Source organism: Otolemur garnettii, unplaced genomic scaffold (assembly GCF_000181295.1).
Source record: "Otolemur garnettii isolate 467f Iridium unplaced genomic scaffold, OtoGar3 scaffold00115, whole genome shotgun sequence".
NCBI lineage: Eukaryota > Metazoa > Chordata > Mammalia > Primates > Galagidae > Otolemur > Otolemur garnettii.
Window position 1 is genome coordinate 3400161 of NW_003852510.1, and position 15436 is coordinate 3415596.

The following is a 15436-nucleotide window of genomic DNA, read 5'->3' on the forward strand; positions in this document are numbered from 1 at the left end:
TATTCCATGAATAGAGATGCTTTCATGAAGACTCAAAATTTGAAAATAAAACTGGGAAATATACAGGTGAATGTTCTTGTTGCCTTTGTCAAAGATCAGTTGGGTGTAGATACATGGCTTTATTTCTGGTTTCTCTATTCTTTTCCATTAATCTGACTATTTTTATACCAGTACCATGCTATTTTGGTTACTATACCCTTGTAGAATATAATTTGAAGTCAGACAAGGTGATACCTACAACTTTGTTCTCTTTTGCTTTGGCTATTTGGGCTCTATTTTTATAAGAATTTTATATGTTTTTTTCTAATGTGAAAAATTACATTCATATTTTGATAGGCATTACATTGAATTTATAAATTGCTTTTGACAGTATGGTCATTTGAACAATTTTAAATATTCTGATCCATGAGCATGGGCACATGGGTTCTTTTTCCCTTTGTTTGTGTCATTTAGTTTTTTTTTGTAAGTATTTTGTGGTATTTCTTGTAGAGATCTTTTGCCACCTTAGCTAAATACATTCCTAGATATTTTATTTTTATTTTTGCGGCTATGTCAAACGAGACTGCCCTTTTATTTTGGTTCTTAGCTAGACCACTATTGGCATATGGAAATGTTATTGTTTTCTATACATTGATATTGTATCCTGAAACCTGAATTCATTTATCAAGTCTAAGAGGTTTTGTGGTGGACTCTTTAGGGTTTTCTAGACATAAGATCATATTATCAATGAACAGAAACAACCTGACTTCCTCTTTTCCTATTTGGATGCTATTTATTTTTTTCTCAATTGCTCTGGCAAGCACTGCCAGTGCTATGTTGAGTAAGAGTGGTGAAAGTGCACATCCTTGTCTTACTTTAGTTCTTAAGGGGAATGCCTTCAGCACTTCCTGCTTAAGTATGCTATTTGCTGTGGGTTTAGCACATATGGCTTTTATTAATTTGAAGTATGTTCCTTCAATGTCTAGTTTGTTGAGGATTTCTATCATGAAGGAATGCTGAGTTTTATTGAATACTTTTTCTGCATCTATTGAGATGATCATACGGTTTTTGTCCTTACTTCTGATTATGTGATGTATCATATTTACTGATCTGCGTATGTTCAACCATTCTACATCCCTGGTATAAAACCCACTTGAAAATGAGGCATTATATATTTGATGCACTGTTGAATTTGATTTGCTATTTTTTTTTGAGGATTTTTTTCCTCTATATTCATTAGGGATTTGGTTTGTAATTTTTTCTTTGTTGTGTCATTTGGTATCAGGGTGATGCTGGCCTTGTAGAATGAACTGGGGAGAAGTCTCTCCTTAATTTTTTTTTTTTTTTGAGACAGTCTTACTTTTTTGTCCTTGGTAGAGTGCTGTTGCATCACAGCTCACAGCAACCTCCAACTCTTGGGCTTAAGCAATTCTCTTGCCTCAGGCTCCCGAGTAGCTGGGACTACAGGCGCCCACCACAACGCCTGGCCATTCTTTTGTTGAAGTTTGGCTGGATGGGGTTTGAACCTGTCACCCTTGGTATATGGGGTCGGCGCCCTACCCACTGAGCCACAGGTGCTGCCCTCTCCTAATTTTTTGAGAATAGGTTCACGAAGACTGGTATTGGTTCTTTGTATGTTCGGTAGAATGTAGCTGTGAATCCATCTCGTTCTGGGCTTTTTGTAGGGAGTTTTAAAAATTACTAACTTGGGTGGCGCCTGTGGCTCAGTGAGTAGGTCGCTGGCCCCATATACCGAGGGTGGTGGGCTCGAACCTAGCCCAGCCAAACTGCAACAAAAAAATAGCTGGGTGTTGTGGCGGGCGCCTGTAGTCCCAGCTACTTAGGAAGCTGAGGCAAGAGAATCGCCTAAACCCAAGAGCTGGAGGTTGCTGTGAACTGTGATGCCACAGCATTCTACCAAGGGCGACAAAGTGAGACTCTGTCTCTAAAAAAAAAAAAAAATTACTAACTCAATCTCACTACTCATTGTGGGTCTGTTTAAGATTTCTGTTTCTCTTGGTTCAATCTTAGAAAGTTGTATGTTTCTAGGAATTTATCCATCATCTCTAAGTTTTTTAGTTTGTGGGCATTTTGTTGTTCCTAAGACTCTCTTATTTTTTGTATTTCTGTGGTATCAACTGTAATGTCTCCTTTCTTATTTCTGATTTTTTTTAACTTGGACCTTCTCTCCTCTTCATTAGTCTAGTGAGTGTTTCATCAATTTTGTTTACCTTTTCAAAGAACCATCTTTTTTCATTTTGGTGATCCTTTGCTTTTTTTTCAGGGGGTGGGTCTTTATTTCATTTAGTTCTGTTCTGATCATTATTTCTTTTCATCTGTAACTCTAGGTTTGGTTTGTTCATGTATTTCTAGTTCCTTGAGGTACAAAGTTTATTTGTGCTCTTTCTACATTTTGATGTAGGTATTTAATGCTATAAATTTCCCTTTTGCTTAGCTTTTGCTGTATTCAACAGATTTGGGCTATGTTTCATTTTCAGTCATTTCAAAAAAAAATTTTTTTTTTTTTTGAGACAGAGTCTCTGTCACCCTAGCTAGAGTTCTGTAGTGTCATAGCTCACAGCAACATCAAACTCTTGGGCTCAAGCGATCCTCATGCCTCAGCCTCCATGCCTGGCAGACTTTTCTATTCTATTCTAGTAAAAATGGGGGTCTTGGTTCTTACTCAGGCTGGTCTTGAACTCCTGAGCTCAAGCAATTCACCCATTTCAGCTTCCCAGGGTGCTAGGATTATAGGCTTCAGCCACTACACCTGGCTCAAAAATTTTCTATTTCTTTGTTGACCCAGAGTCATTTAGGAACATGTTGTTTAATTTCTATGTATTTTCATAGTTTCTGAAGTTCCTGTTTGTATTGATTTCTAGGATTATTCCACTGTGGTCTGAGAAGATACTTTTGTTTTTATCTTTAGAGACAGAGTCTCACTTTGTAACCCTCGGTAGAGTGCTGTGGTGTCACAGCTCTCAGCAACCCCCAGCTCTTGGGCTTAGGCAACTCTCTTGCCTCAGCCTTCCAAGTAGCTGGGACTACAGGTGTCCACCACAATGCCTGGGTATTTTTGTTGTTGTTGCAGTTTGGCTGGGGTAGACTGGAACCCGCCACCCTCGGTATATGGGGCCAGCGCTCTACTCACTGAGTCACAGCCACCACCCAAGATACTTTATTTTTGAAACTTTGTTCTTACTTTGTGCCCTAATACGTAGTCTGTCTTGGAGAATGTTCTTGTGTTGGTAAACAGAATTTATATTTTCGTGTTTTGGTTAGAATGTCCTGCAAATGTCTGTTAAGTGTCCATTTGATCTAAAGTGGGGTGCTGAAGTCCCCCATGATTATTGTATTGTTATCTTTTTAGGTCTAATAATGTTTGTTTTGTGAATGTAGAAGCTCCAATATTGTGTACATATATTTATGCTTGTTATATCCTCTTGTTGAATTGATCTCTTTATCAATATATGATAATCTTGTCTTTTTTTTTTTTTACTGTTTTTGATTTAAACTCTGTTTTATCTGATGTAAGTATCGCTACTTATGCTCACTTTTGGTTTGTGTTTTCATGGAATATTTTCTTCCACCCATTTAAAAATTTCAGTCTATATGTGGCTTTATTGGCAAAGTATGTTTCTTATAGGCATCTGTATTTGGATCATGTTTTTTAAAAAATTCAGTCGACCAATCTGTACCTTTTGAGTGGAGGATTTAGCCCATTTATGTTTAAGGTTAATATAGCTATGTGAGGCTTTATTCTTGTCATATTCTTTTCTTTTCTTTTTGTTGCTGGGGATTCATTGAGGGTACAAATAACGAGATTCCACTGATTGCCTGTTAGGTAAATGTATTTATTTATTTATTTTTTTGAGAGAGAGTCTCATTGTGTTGCCCTCGGTAGAGTGCCATGCGTCACAGCTCACAGCAACCTCTAACTCAGGCGTCCTCAAACTATGGGCCTGCAGACCACATGCAGCCGGCCTAGGACATTTATCCGGCCCGCCAGGCATTTTTGTTGCCACTACCTGTCCTGCTTAGCTGCCGACTCGTCCCGGGGCCCGCAGTCTGGCCCTGTAACAGTTTGAGGGACCCTAAACTGGCCCCCTGTTTAAAAAGTTTGAGGACCCCTGCTAACTCCTGGGCTTAAGTGATTCTCTTGCCTCAGCCTCCCAAGTAGCTGGGACTGCCAGCTCCTGCCACCACACCCGGCTATTTTTGTTGTTGTTGTTGTCATTGCAGTTGTCATTGTTGTTTAGCAGGCCTGTGTCAGATTCAAATCTGCCAGCCTTGGTGTACGTGGCTGGTGCCCTAACAACTGAGCTACAGGTGCTGAGGCTATTCTTTTTGGTTACATAGATAAACTGTATAGTGCCGATGTCTGAGACTACTCTTCACTTGAATAGTGTACATTGCACCCAATAGGTTGTTTCTATCACCCCCTCCCAACCTTTCTCCATTGTGCGCCTCCAATGCCCACTGTATCACTCTGTATGTCCCTGCTTACCCACAGCTCAGCTCCCACTTATAATTGAGAACATGCAGTATTTGGTTTTCCATTCCTGGGTTACTTCATGTGGGATAATGGCTTCTAGTTCTATTGAAGCTGTTTCAAAATATAGCATTTCATTCTTTGTTATGGCTGAGTAGTACACGTTGCATATATACCTCATTTTCTCTGTTCCTCAGATTGGCAGTTAGGTTGATTCCATATCTTTGCAATTGTGAGTTATGCTGTGATAAATGTATGATTGCAGGTGTCTTCTTGATATAATAACTTATTTTCTTGGATAAATACCCAGTAGCAGGACTGTTGGCTCTAATGTAGATTTCCTTTGGTTCTTAGAGAAACTTCCATATTGTTTTCCATAGACGTTGTACTAATTTACATTCCTACCAACAGTATATAATCATTCTCTTTTCACCATATCTGTGCCAACATCTACTGTTTTTTCACTTTTTAATAATTGGCCATTCTGACTGGGATAAGGTGGTATCTCATTGTGGTTTTAGCTTTCATTTTCCTGATGATTAGTTAGTGATGTTAAGCATTTTTTCTTATGTTCATTGAGAATTTGTATCTCTTCTTTTGAAAAATGTTCATGTCATTTGCATACTTTGTATTGGGATTAGCTCACCATTAGGAATACAAAATATTCTATTATTCTTTGCTTTAGCCAAAAGACCTATAAAAGTCATAGACAGATCCTTGAATATCTTCGTTCCAAGACTTAAAAAAATTAAAAATAATATGAATAAAGATAGAAATGTGAAATTTATTTATGTAGAGACAGAATCTCACTTAGTCACCCTGGTTAGAGTGCTGTGGCATCACGGCTCACAGCAACCTCAGACTCTTGGGCTCAAGCAAGTCTCTTGCCTCAGCCTCCCTAGCAGCTGGGACTACAGATGACTCCCACAATGCCTGCCTAGTTTTTCTATTTGTTTTGTTTTGTTTTGTTTTGGGATCATTTCTTAATTTCTAGTTCTTCCTTCTTATCTTCTGAACTAGAACTGTATTATTTCCCTATTATAAGAACATGGGATAATATATAATATCCATTTATAACATAGAACAAACGTCAGAAATATTTTATTTTATTTCTTTTTTACCTCATTTCCTGTTGACATGACTGCGACCACTGGAAACTTATTAACTTCAACTTCTGTGACACCTACAGTTGCCAGAAGACCAATCTCTGAGGGGCCCATGTGGGTTCCTTTGGCCAAAACGCATTCCCCTCTTTTAATGTCATGGCCAATCGGTCTGAAATCAAAGCAGAACCATAAGGAGTATGACTAACATTTTCTCAACTCAGAGGGTAACTTTTGTGTCAAAGAAGAACACTCAAGAAGAGAAAAAAGTCAAGGAATGAGGAACTAGTAAAATAATGAAATTAGATTCCAAAAACTCTAGCTTTTTTAAATTTAAAAGTTAAATTGTACAACAGAAGAAAAAGGATTTGTATATATAAATGTTAAACAGGAATATGAGGTCTGACAATTAAGTTCATAAGCTCACCACTGTGTGCTTACATTGGCAGCACTGTACTGCTTGGTAAGGTTTCATAACCTTGGTATAACAGTGTGTCACAGCTGTGTTGGGGTCATGTGTGGCGGTGTCTTGCTAAGTGATGTCATTATCGTTGCTGCATGTTTTTGTGTGTTGCTGAGAGAACATCAGAGCTTGAAAGAGAGCAACCAACAAACATAATAGTTCTTGTTAAACTTGGTTAGAGTGGAAGTGAAATCAGGAGCATCTTAGTCCAAGTTTATAGAAATAATACCATGAAGAAAACAGCAGTGTAGAAATAGATTAAACATTTTTCTGAGGGGAGAGAAAGCATCACTGCTGAAGAAAGGTCAGGGCAGCCACTAACAAGTAGAACTGATGAAACCTGGCAAAAATTTATCAAACTGTGCATGACAATTGTCGGCTTACAATTGTGAGAAGCAATTGAGAAGCACAGCAGACCAACTAAACATCGATAAAGAAACAGGAAAGTCTTTACCAGAAATCTTCAGCATGAGAAAGGTGAGGCTCTTACTTTATGACAATGCATCAGCTCACATGGCACTGTCTATGAGGGAGTTTTTGACCAGTAAACAAATAACTGTATTGGAACACCAGTCCTACTCATCTGATCTGCCCCCAATCATTTTCTTTATGCAAAGATAAAGGAAATAATAAAAGGAAGACAATTTGATAACATTTAGGACATCAAGAGTAATACAATAACAGCCCTGATGGCCGTTCCAGAAAAAAAGAGTTCCAAAATGGCTTTGAAGGGTGGACCAGGCACTGATGTTAGTGCACAGCTTCCCAAGGGGAGTACTTCTAAGGTGATCATAGTGATACTCAGCAATGAGGTATGTAGGACTTTTTCTGGGATGAGTTCACGAACTTAATTGCCAGACCTTATATAGTACTTCATTATTTTACAAACTGCTTTATATTATATTACAGTTAAAAATGCCAACTGCAAACTTTGATAAAAGGCAAGAACTTGTATGATAAGAGGTTTATGGCTGGTTAGCTTATGGCAAAGAGAAAAATGCTATGAGGTTAGAGTTACAGGTATAATTTCCACTTGGATCACTTAGGTTGGTTCTGATCCTGTGGCCACAGAGATGGCATGTCGCCATAGGGATGGGAGATTGTAGCTTTTTTACAAAGGAATGCAGCGCAAATTAGCATTAATGGAATCAGGGTTGACATATTCCATAATAAAAAAAAATAATACAGTATAAGGTACACAAACTATTTGTGGTAGTATAATAGCCTTATCTTTGTATATAAGGGACAGCACATTATTTCATTAATACTGGTAGGTAGTAGAGGATGTGTTGGCAGCTAATTGTATAAATACCCAATTCTGGCATGATCTTAGTTAATATCAAATTCTGGGTTATCTAGGGGTTGGAGTTGGGTAATTCTGGATTATCTAGAGCTAGAATTAATTTTGGATTATGTAGACTCATGATTTTATACTTTTTTCACATTGCTTTTGACTATTTCATTCACTTTCACCATCTTCATTAAAAAGTAGGTAGGGCAGATACGGGATATAGAATTCAGAACACTTTGCTTCTTGGTAAGGCCTTAAAAGCTAATGGCTAATTGCCACAGGGCAGAACTATAATAGTCAGGCTTTCCCTGAGTCCATGATCATGTAGAAGCAAAAATTGGCCTTAAATTCTATATATTTTGAACTTGCCTGATATCTTGGCCTGGACGAGCTTGCACCAGAATTCGCACTTCAAGTTCTTCAGTCCCCTATAATAAGAGCAGGTCATGTAATTTCAAACTGAACAATTTTTTTTTTTTTTTTTGAGACAGAGCCTTAAGCTATCCCCCTGGATAGAGTGCTGTGGCAACCTCTAACTCCTGGGCTCAAGCGAGTCTCCTGCCTCCGCCTCCCAAGTAGCTAGGACCACAGGCGCCCGCCACAATGCCCAGCCATTTTTTGGTTACAGCCGTCATTGTTTTTTGGTGGGCCTGGGCTGGATTCAAACCCGCCACCTTAGGTGTATGTGGCTGGCGCCTTAGCCACTTGAGCCACAGGCACCGAGCCACAAACTGAACAATTTAATAGAATTTCTGATTGCTTTTATCATCAAATAGGCCCAAAATATATACAAATATAGGCAAACAGAAAACAATTTACTAAACCTTTGAAACACTATGAATTTCTAGCACAGGTTTCTAAAAACTTTGGTTTTGTGTCAAATCCTAGTATTCAAATTATGTGGATCAAAACCATTACCTTATTATACAAATTGAAATTTTTAAACTTGAACATTTTTACATGAAAATAATATATAGATCTCTCAAGATGCTATTAACCATTTGATTATATAAAATATTGTATACCTTTGACTCTATCTTTATTTATATATTTTAAGAATAAAATATATTGTATTAATAATAGTCACAAAGTTGTAAAATACATTTCTTCAATGTATCCTTCCTATATAAGTACAATTTTGTACAATTGATAAAATATTGCCATCCTCTTTACCCAGATGCCCCAGCCCTGATAATCACAATTGTACTCTACTTCTAAGAGATCAACTTTTTTAGATCCCTTGAGATAATGTAGCATTTGTCTTTCTGTGTCGACACTTAACATGTCTTCTAGGTTCATACATGTGGGAAATGATAGAACTTTTTTTCTTTGTTTACGGCTGAGCTGTAGCCTAAAGTGTGTTTACCAAATATTAAATTCTTCTTTTTGTTTTTTTTTTTTGAGACAGAGTCTCAAGCTGTCACCTGGAGTAGAGTCCTGTGATGTCATAGCTCACAGCAACCTCAAACTCGGGCTTCAGCGATTCTCCTGACTCAGCCTCCCAAGTAGCTGAACCTACAGGTGCCCACCACAGCACCTGGCTATGTTTTTTTTGTTGCAGTTGTCATTTTTTAGCTGGCTCAGCCTTGGTGTATGTGGCTGGTGCTTGGCTGACTGTGCTACAAGTGCTGCCTAAGTATTGAATTCTTAAGGAATACACACACACACACACACACGCGCACACGCACGCACACGCATGCACGCGCACGCACGCACACAGAGCTACCCTAATAGATAAACTGAATATGCATGAAGGGAACCTCTCTAATTTGTTCCCCTGAATAATGGGTTAAATACCATGCCAAGGTTCCCAAATACCTGCAGAAATATTAGTGAAGGACTTACAGTTTACCTGGTAGTAGGTTTCGGTAAATTAATGGTGACCATCAATTTTACAGGTAGGTATGAACAATATTGTGACACTTGAACTGTATTTCATCATCTGGCAGAGTCTGTGGAAGCATATGTTCTGGATTTCAATGGTTTCCTGGCTTGTCTGATGCCAATAAATCCGCTTGGACAGTTTTAACAGAAGGCAATGTGATCTGTTTGCCAAGAGTTGAATTTTATAAGCCCTACATGTGATAAGGTGATTAAGAAAATCTCCGGATCAAGAAAATCAGTTCTCTCTCAGAATGGCCAGATTTCACTATCTACTATGCCTGGAAGACTGTATGTTTATTTTTAACCTCAGTTTTAAAAATACAAAATAACTTAAACTTATTCACAAAACAAATAAGATATGTAGTCATTACAACCTCAGTTGAATCTATTCTACTTTTATTAGTGGCTGATACTGTGATCTCAACAGTTGCCACTAGTTTCACTGAGATAAAGACCTGCTTTGACTCAAAAAGATCCCAGAGATTTTTATTTCATAAAATGAATGAAGGGGAAATGGCTATAAATTTAATATTTCCAGATTATTATTTGGTGGCATGACTTTTCCCTGAAATACATAAAAGCAGAGGTTTTACAGAAAAGATCATTTAGTTCAAATGCTTGACTTAGTGGAACACTGAAGAACTTGTCTATGTCTTCTTTGTTAAATTCTTCTCTATTAATTTTGAGTTTCATGAGTTACTTCACATTTTATCAGATGCTAGTCCAAATGACGAATTTTATAGCTAGAAAGCATGTCACTGTTAATATCTCTGCTTTTCTATTTTGAGATAGTTTCTTTTCTTGTTTGCCTGTGAAATTTCTTGGGTCAAATATGCTTCAAACTGTGCTATAACAATAGTAATGATTACAAAAATCCCTCCTGTAAGAAAAGATTTTCAAGTTTAAGGTAATTAATTTCTTTTCTTTCTTTTTTTTTTTTTTTTTTTTTTGAGAGTTTTACTTTTTGTAGCCCTGGGTAGAAACTGTGGCATCACAGCTCATAGCAACCTCAAACTCTTTGGCTTAAGTGATTCTCTTGCCTCAGCCTCTCAAGTAGCTGGAACTACAGGTGCCCTCTACAATGCCTGTTTTTTTTTGGTCTGTTTGTCTGTTTCACAGGCTGGGGTTGGATTCAAACCCACCAGCCCCCGTGCATGTGGCCGGCACCCTAACTACTGAGCTACACATGCCTAGCCAAGCTTAAGGTAATTTCTTATTTACTGGAGACCTATACAATGTATGATCCCAACACAAACAAAAAACCTGGGTTAATCTTATAAACGTTGCAGAACATGGGTGTCACGTGATACTGCTGTAGAAACAATGGTGTGGGAAGACCTGCTGATCACGTACATCATCTGATTCCCTGATAAGTTCAGTATCTTCCACTTGTACTACTGCATCAGCACCGCAGGGGATTGGAGCACCTGTTGTAACCCGCATGACTTGTCCTGGCATTACTGTCTGAGTTGGCTGGAAATACAAACATGAAAAAAACAGTGATTTACTTTGGTGCTACAGGATATGTAAAATTTTTTTAGAAATTAAATATAAGAGAAAGTCTCACAGTTTATTCATTTTGGGTCTGTGTGATAAAGCTACCCGCAAATAGTTACACTCACACTCAAGAGGCTTTAAATAGATTTAGGCTGACTTAATACATATAGTTTAAGGTAATGACTATTAGATGTCCTTCTTGGTAGCTTGCTTTCCTTTTCCAGAACTGCCACCTCTATTTGCCACTATTATCTCTTACTTAAATCATGTGACTATTCTTAATATATGTAAAGTGATTTAACGTTTATAAGAAAAGAATGCAAGGCAATATGATACTATGAATGACAATTATGAAAAACTAGCATCTTTATAAGAAGATTAGAACTTCATATTCTTCAAGTTCTAATATTTGAGAAATATAATAATTTACTGACCAAACTTTTTGGTTAAATAAAGGCAAGCCAGAAGCCAGAAACATAAGTTTTTTTTTTTTAAATAAAGAAACAGGGTCTTTCTCTTTTGCTCAGGCTAGGGCACAGTGGCATTATCATAGCTCATTGCAACCTCTAACTCCTAGGCTCAAGCAATCCTCTTGTGTCAGCCTCTTGTGACAGGTGTGAGTCATTGCAACAGACATCAGAAATATCATTTTAATTATTGCTTTTAAAAATCTTTCTAAAACATATTAGCTCATATATCAATTAATAAGTCTAGCAAATGTCATTAAATAATTTCAAAATGATTCCATTGTCTGTAATGATCTGGGTTAAACATATTTTTTTCAAAATGAGAATCAAGAATTTCATTTTCTGAACTCTCATAAGGGTGATATAAGAGACAGTATATTGGTATATGCTGCTACCTTCTTGCAGCACAGGGCAAAGCATATTTCTGTAAGATTCATTTGATAGATCTGATCTGGTCTCGGCAGAGTCACTTGTCAGGGGTCAAGGTCAGAGTTGGGAAAAAGAATGCTTCAAATTCCCCCCAAAAGAAAATCCTGAGACAATATTATTTCTCCAATTACAAAAAGACACCTTTCCCAAGATGTCTGCTTTGTAAGCATACTCATGTGTTGCATAATGACATTTTGGTCAGTGACAGACTTCTTTCTGTTTAGATATGTTTACATAAATACTTACTATTGTGTTACAATTGCTTACACTATCCAGTAACATGCTGTGCAATAGGCCATGCCCTCTAGGCTTGTGTAAGTACATTCCATGATGTTTGCACAATGACAAAATCATCTAAAGACACACTTCTCAGAACGTATATCTATTAAGTGATGCATGACTGTATTTAAAACTTAAGTCACTACAATGTAAATATACTTGCCACTACAAATTGTATGCTTAAAAATTAAGATGGTACATTTAATGTTGTACATATTTTTTGCTGCCAAATAAAATAAAATAAAATAACCACACACACACACCCCTTAGAGAATAGTTAAGAAAAAATACCCACCATAATGTACTTTGTGAAGTACAAGCAATGTAAAAGTATAAATTTAAATTATCAGAAAAGCTTTAAAAATCTTTTTTCTACTATATTACCACTAACAATACTGCCAATAACTGTTTACTGAACCCCAAATCTCTTATACTAGGTATAGTTTTAAGTGCATTATATATTCTAGAATATAAGTACTACAAAGACAAATATTTATTTTCTGTTGCCTCTCCAGATCACATCCTCATGCTCTGTCCTGTGCTGTGGCTCTATGCTATAGACCTCTATGGACAGGTTCCTATCACTCTGGTTTCTGACTAGGTTCAGCCAATGGAAAGGACCAACAGGAGATTAGATGGAAGCAGGTGGGAGAAAGAAGGGGGGGTTTTATTTCCCTTGCTCTTTTATTGCTAGACTATAGTTTGGAGATGGTTTAGGCATTGGCTGTTGAGGGCCACCACAGCTCCTACTGGGTGGTCCTCTCCCCTACCTATGATTATTCCCAGGTTGAGGTACCATTGTTTCCTTTGCCTCTTCTGACCAAGACAGGGTAATGGAATGTCACTGTTGCTAGTGCTGAGGTGCTTCAAATTCTTGTATTGGTGTCCCTTAGCCTGGTCCAGATTTTGGAAATAGTCCCTATATTAATCTTCTTCAGCCATCTTCTTCCTATACAAATTTTTCTACCATTGCAAGGCCTAGAAAAGTGTCTGGCACACACCTTTACAAGATGAGCAGCTGTGCAGCCAAGGGTTGAGTTGATATTATGCCCTGTGTCCCAGGGAAACAGAGCACTGGTTGAGCTGAGACACCCTGCCCTACAGACAATCGACTATGGTACCCTGCTTCCCTGAAGCTGGACTAGCCCCCTAGATTCTGGGCTGTGGAGATAGATACTCCTCTCTCTGGGGAGTGGAGTTGTAGTTGGGCTCTTCCCTGATACTCCCCGACCTTTTCTTTTCTTGGTTCAACCTTGGTAGGTTATATATGTCTAGGAATGTACCCATTTCTGCTCAGTTTTCTAATTTGTTGACACATAGTACTCTACAAGCATTTGACTGATACCATTAGCTTAACACTTAAAATACTGTATAATATTTGGTTGCTTATACTTAATCTTATCTACTAGATATAAATTCCTGAAGAGTAGTATGCCTTAATTTATTTCTAAACCTAGAACCTACTACCTGCTACATACAGATGCGCTTCATAAATGCTGGGCAGACTCAATTAAAGATTAGATAAGTAGTCTTTGGATAATTGCTATTTTATGGCTTTGTCAAAATAAAAAGGGGGGGGATACTTTAGATGTCCATTCTTTACGGACATAGGTAGATATCAAGAAGTCAAATAACTTATGAAGTTATAACATAAGTTACTTATAGAAAAGAATCAAGCGCAAGAACGGTGCTTATGCCTATAATCCCAGAACATTGGATGGCTGGGAGTAAGGGGAGAATTGCTGGAACCCAAGGAGTATGAGATCAGGCTGGGCAACATAGCAAGGGCTTGTCTCTACAAAAAATAAAAAAGATCATCTGTATACAGAGGCACATGTCTGTAGTCCCAGCTATGTGGGAGGGTGGTGTGGGAGGATCATTAAGCCCAGGAGTTTGAGGTTGCTGTGAGCTATCATCATATCACTATACTCCAGTCTAGGTGACAGAGTGGGTCCCTATATCAGAAAGAAATAAAAATTAAAACTAGTTATTCTTTTTGTCAGAGAAACAGTTATGGGAATTAAAGCTAGCCTGTGTGCAATGTAGACAGGATGTACATCACCGCAGTGCCAGCTATCTTCAGCAATCTGTATATGGGCCTTTTTAATTATAAGATGCTGGAAACGGAGTACAGGGTTACCACCACCGGCACCATCCTTCTAAGTATTTCCTTAATCCTTTTCTATTGTTAATACATATGAAACTACATGTTAAACCAAGGATGAAAAGGTATGGGATGTAGCTTTTGCCAAAACTGCTGCCTTCATTTAAAAATATTACTTATTTTTATTTATTTGACACCTTTATTTTTACATAGCACTTATTAGTACTTGGTAGTTAACAGTTGAGTATCCTATTCCAGGAAGAGAATACCTTAAAGGAGGGCAGAAAGAAGAAAAGTGCTTTCGTCTTCCTTTGGTTCTATTTAATAACGTAGTTGCTCTTCTAACCCACATTTTTTTTTTTTTTTTGCAGTTTTTGGCCAGGGCTGGGTTTGAACCCGCCACCTCCAGCATATGGGGCCAGTGCCTTACTCCTTTGAGCCACAGGCACCACCCTCTAACCCACATTTTAACTCACTGAATTGACAAATGCTGTTTCCTCTTAAATGTAACAATGACCACAATATACTTTCTTCTTTTGTATATAGTATACTTGTAAATTACCAGTCCAAGAATCAATTAAATTTGAATTAGGTAATTTGAATAAGTATCGATATGATATGAGTGAAAAGTTATTTTTTCCACAAAAATTAAATAAATCCTTTTAAAAACCACCATTATAAAAGATGTTAGGAAATGCTGTCAAATTAGGTGTAAGTGAAGCAACTGAAAAAAAAGTATAAAAATATAACAAAAATCTAGATGGATTCTGTACATATAGGCTTTGCAAATGTCCTTAAGTTTTTCTTCACTTGAAAGAAACCCAAACTAAAAATCACAGACAATGCCTTTTGGTTGTGGTTTATATAAGAAAGATCTGACAGAGGCAGGGTGCAGTGGCTCCTGCCTGTAACCCTAGCAATTTGGGAGGCCGAGGCAGGTGGATTTATTAAGTTTAGGAGTTCAAGAACAGCCTGAGCAATAGCAAGAGTCTGTCTCTAAAAATAGCTGGATGTTGTGGCAGGTGCCTTTAGGCCCTGCCACTTGATAGGCTGAGGCAAGAGGATTAGAGTTTGAGGCTGCTTGGAGCTATGATGCCATGGCACTCTACTAGGGGTGACAAAGTGAGACTGTTTTAAAAAAAATAAAGACCTGATAGAAATTCAAATAGTATACTTCCTACAAGAAAAGTTTTGGCTCTCCATTAAATTACTGACAAGTAATTGTTAATGTATTTAAGGTAAATTTATATTTATTTTGAGGATATAAAATGATTTCCCACTTCAATGGATTTTTAATTGAATAGCCAATTATTGCTCTCAAAAGTGTAAGGACTATGTATTGTATTTTCATTATAGTCCATTATTGCTGCTTTTTTTTTTTTTTTTTTGAGACAGAGGCTCAGTCTGTTGCCAAAGCTTGAGTGCCCTGGCATCAGACTAGCTCACAG

General features: G+C 37.5%; 1 protein-coding gene across 4 annotated transcripts in view; it reads right to left on the reverse strand.

The window, feature by feature from the left end:
* The window catches only part of GPHN (gephyrin), a 642655-nt gene that overhangs the window by 66972 nt on the left and 560247 nt on the right, over positions 1-15436 (reverse strand). For all 4 annotated transcript variants that reach the window (XM_023517593.1, XM_023517595.1, XM_023517592.1 and 1 more), the window contains 3 exons: positions 10566-10685; positions 7698-7756; positions 5593-5746 (listed from right to left, as the gene is read on the reverse strand). In XM_023517593.1, coding sequence (XP_023373361.1) covers positions 5593-5746; positions 7698-7756; positions 10566-10685 — 333 coding nt within the window. The remainder of the gene's footprint in view (positions 1-5592; positions 5747-7697; positions 7757-10565; positions 10686-15436) is intronic.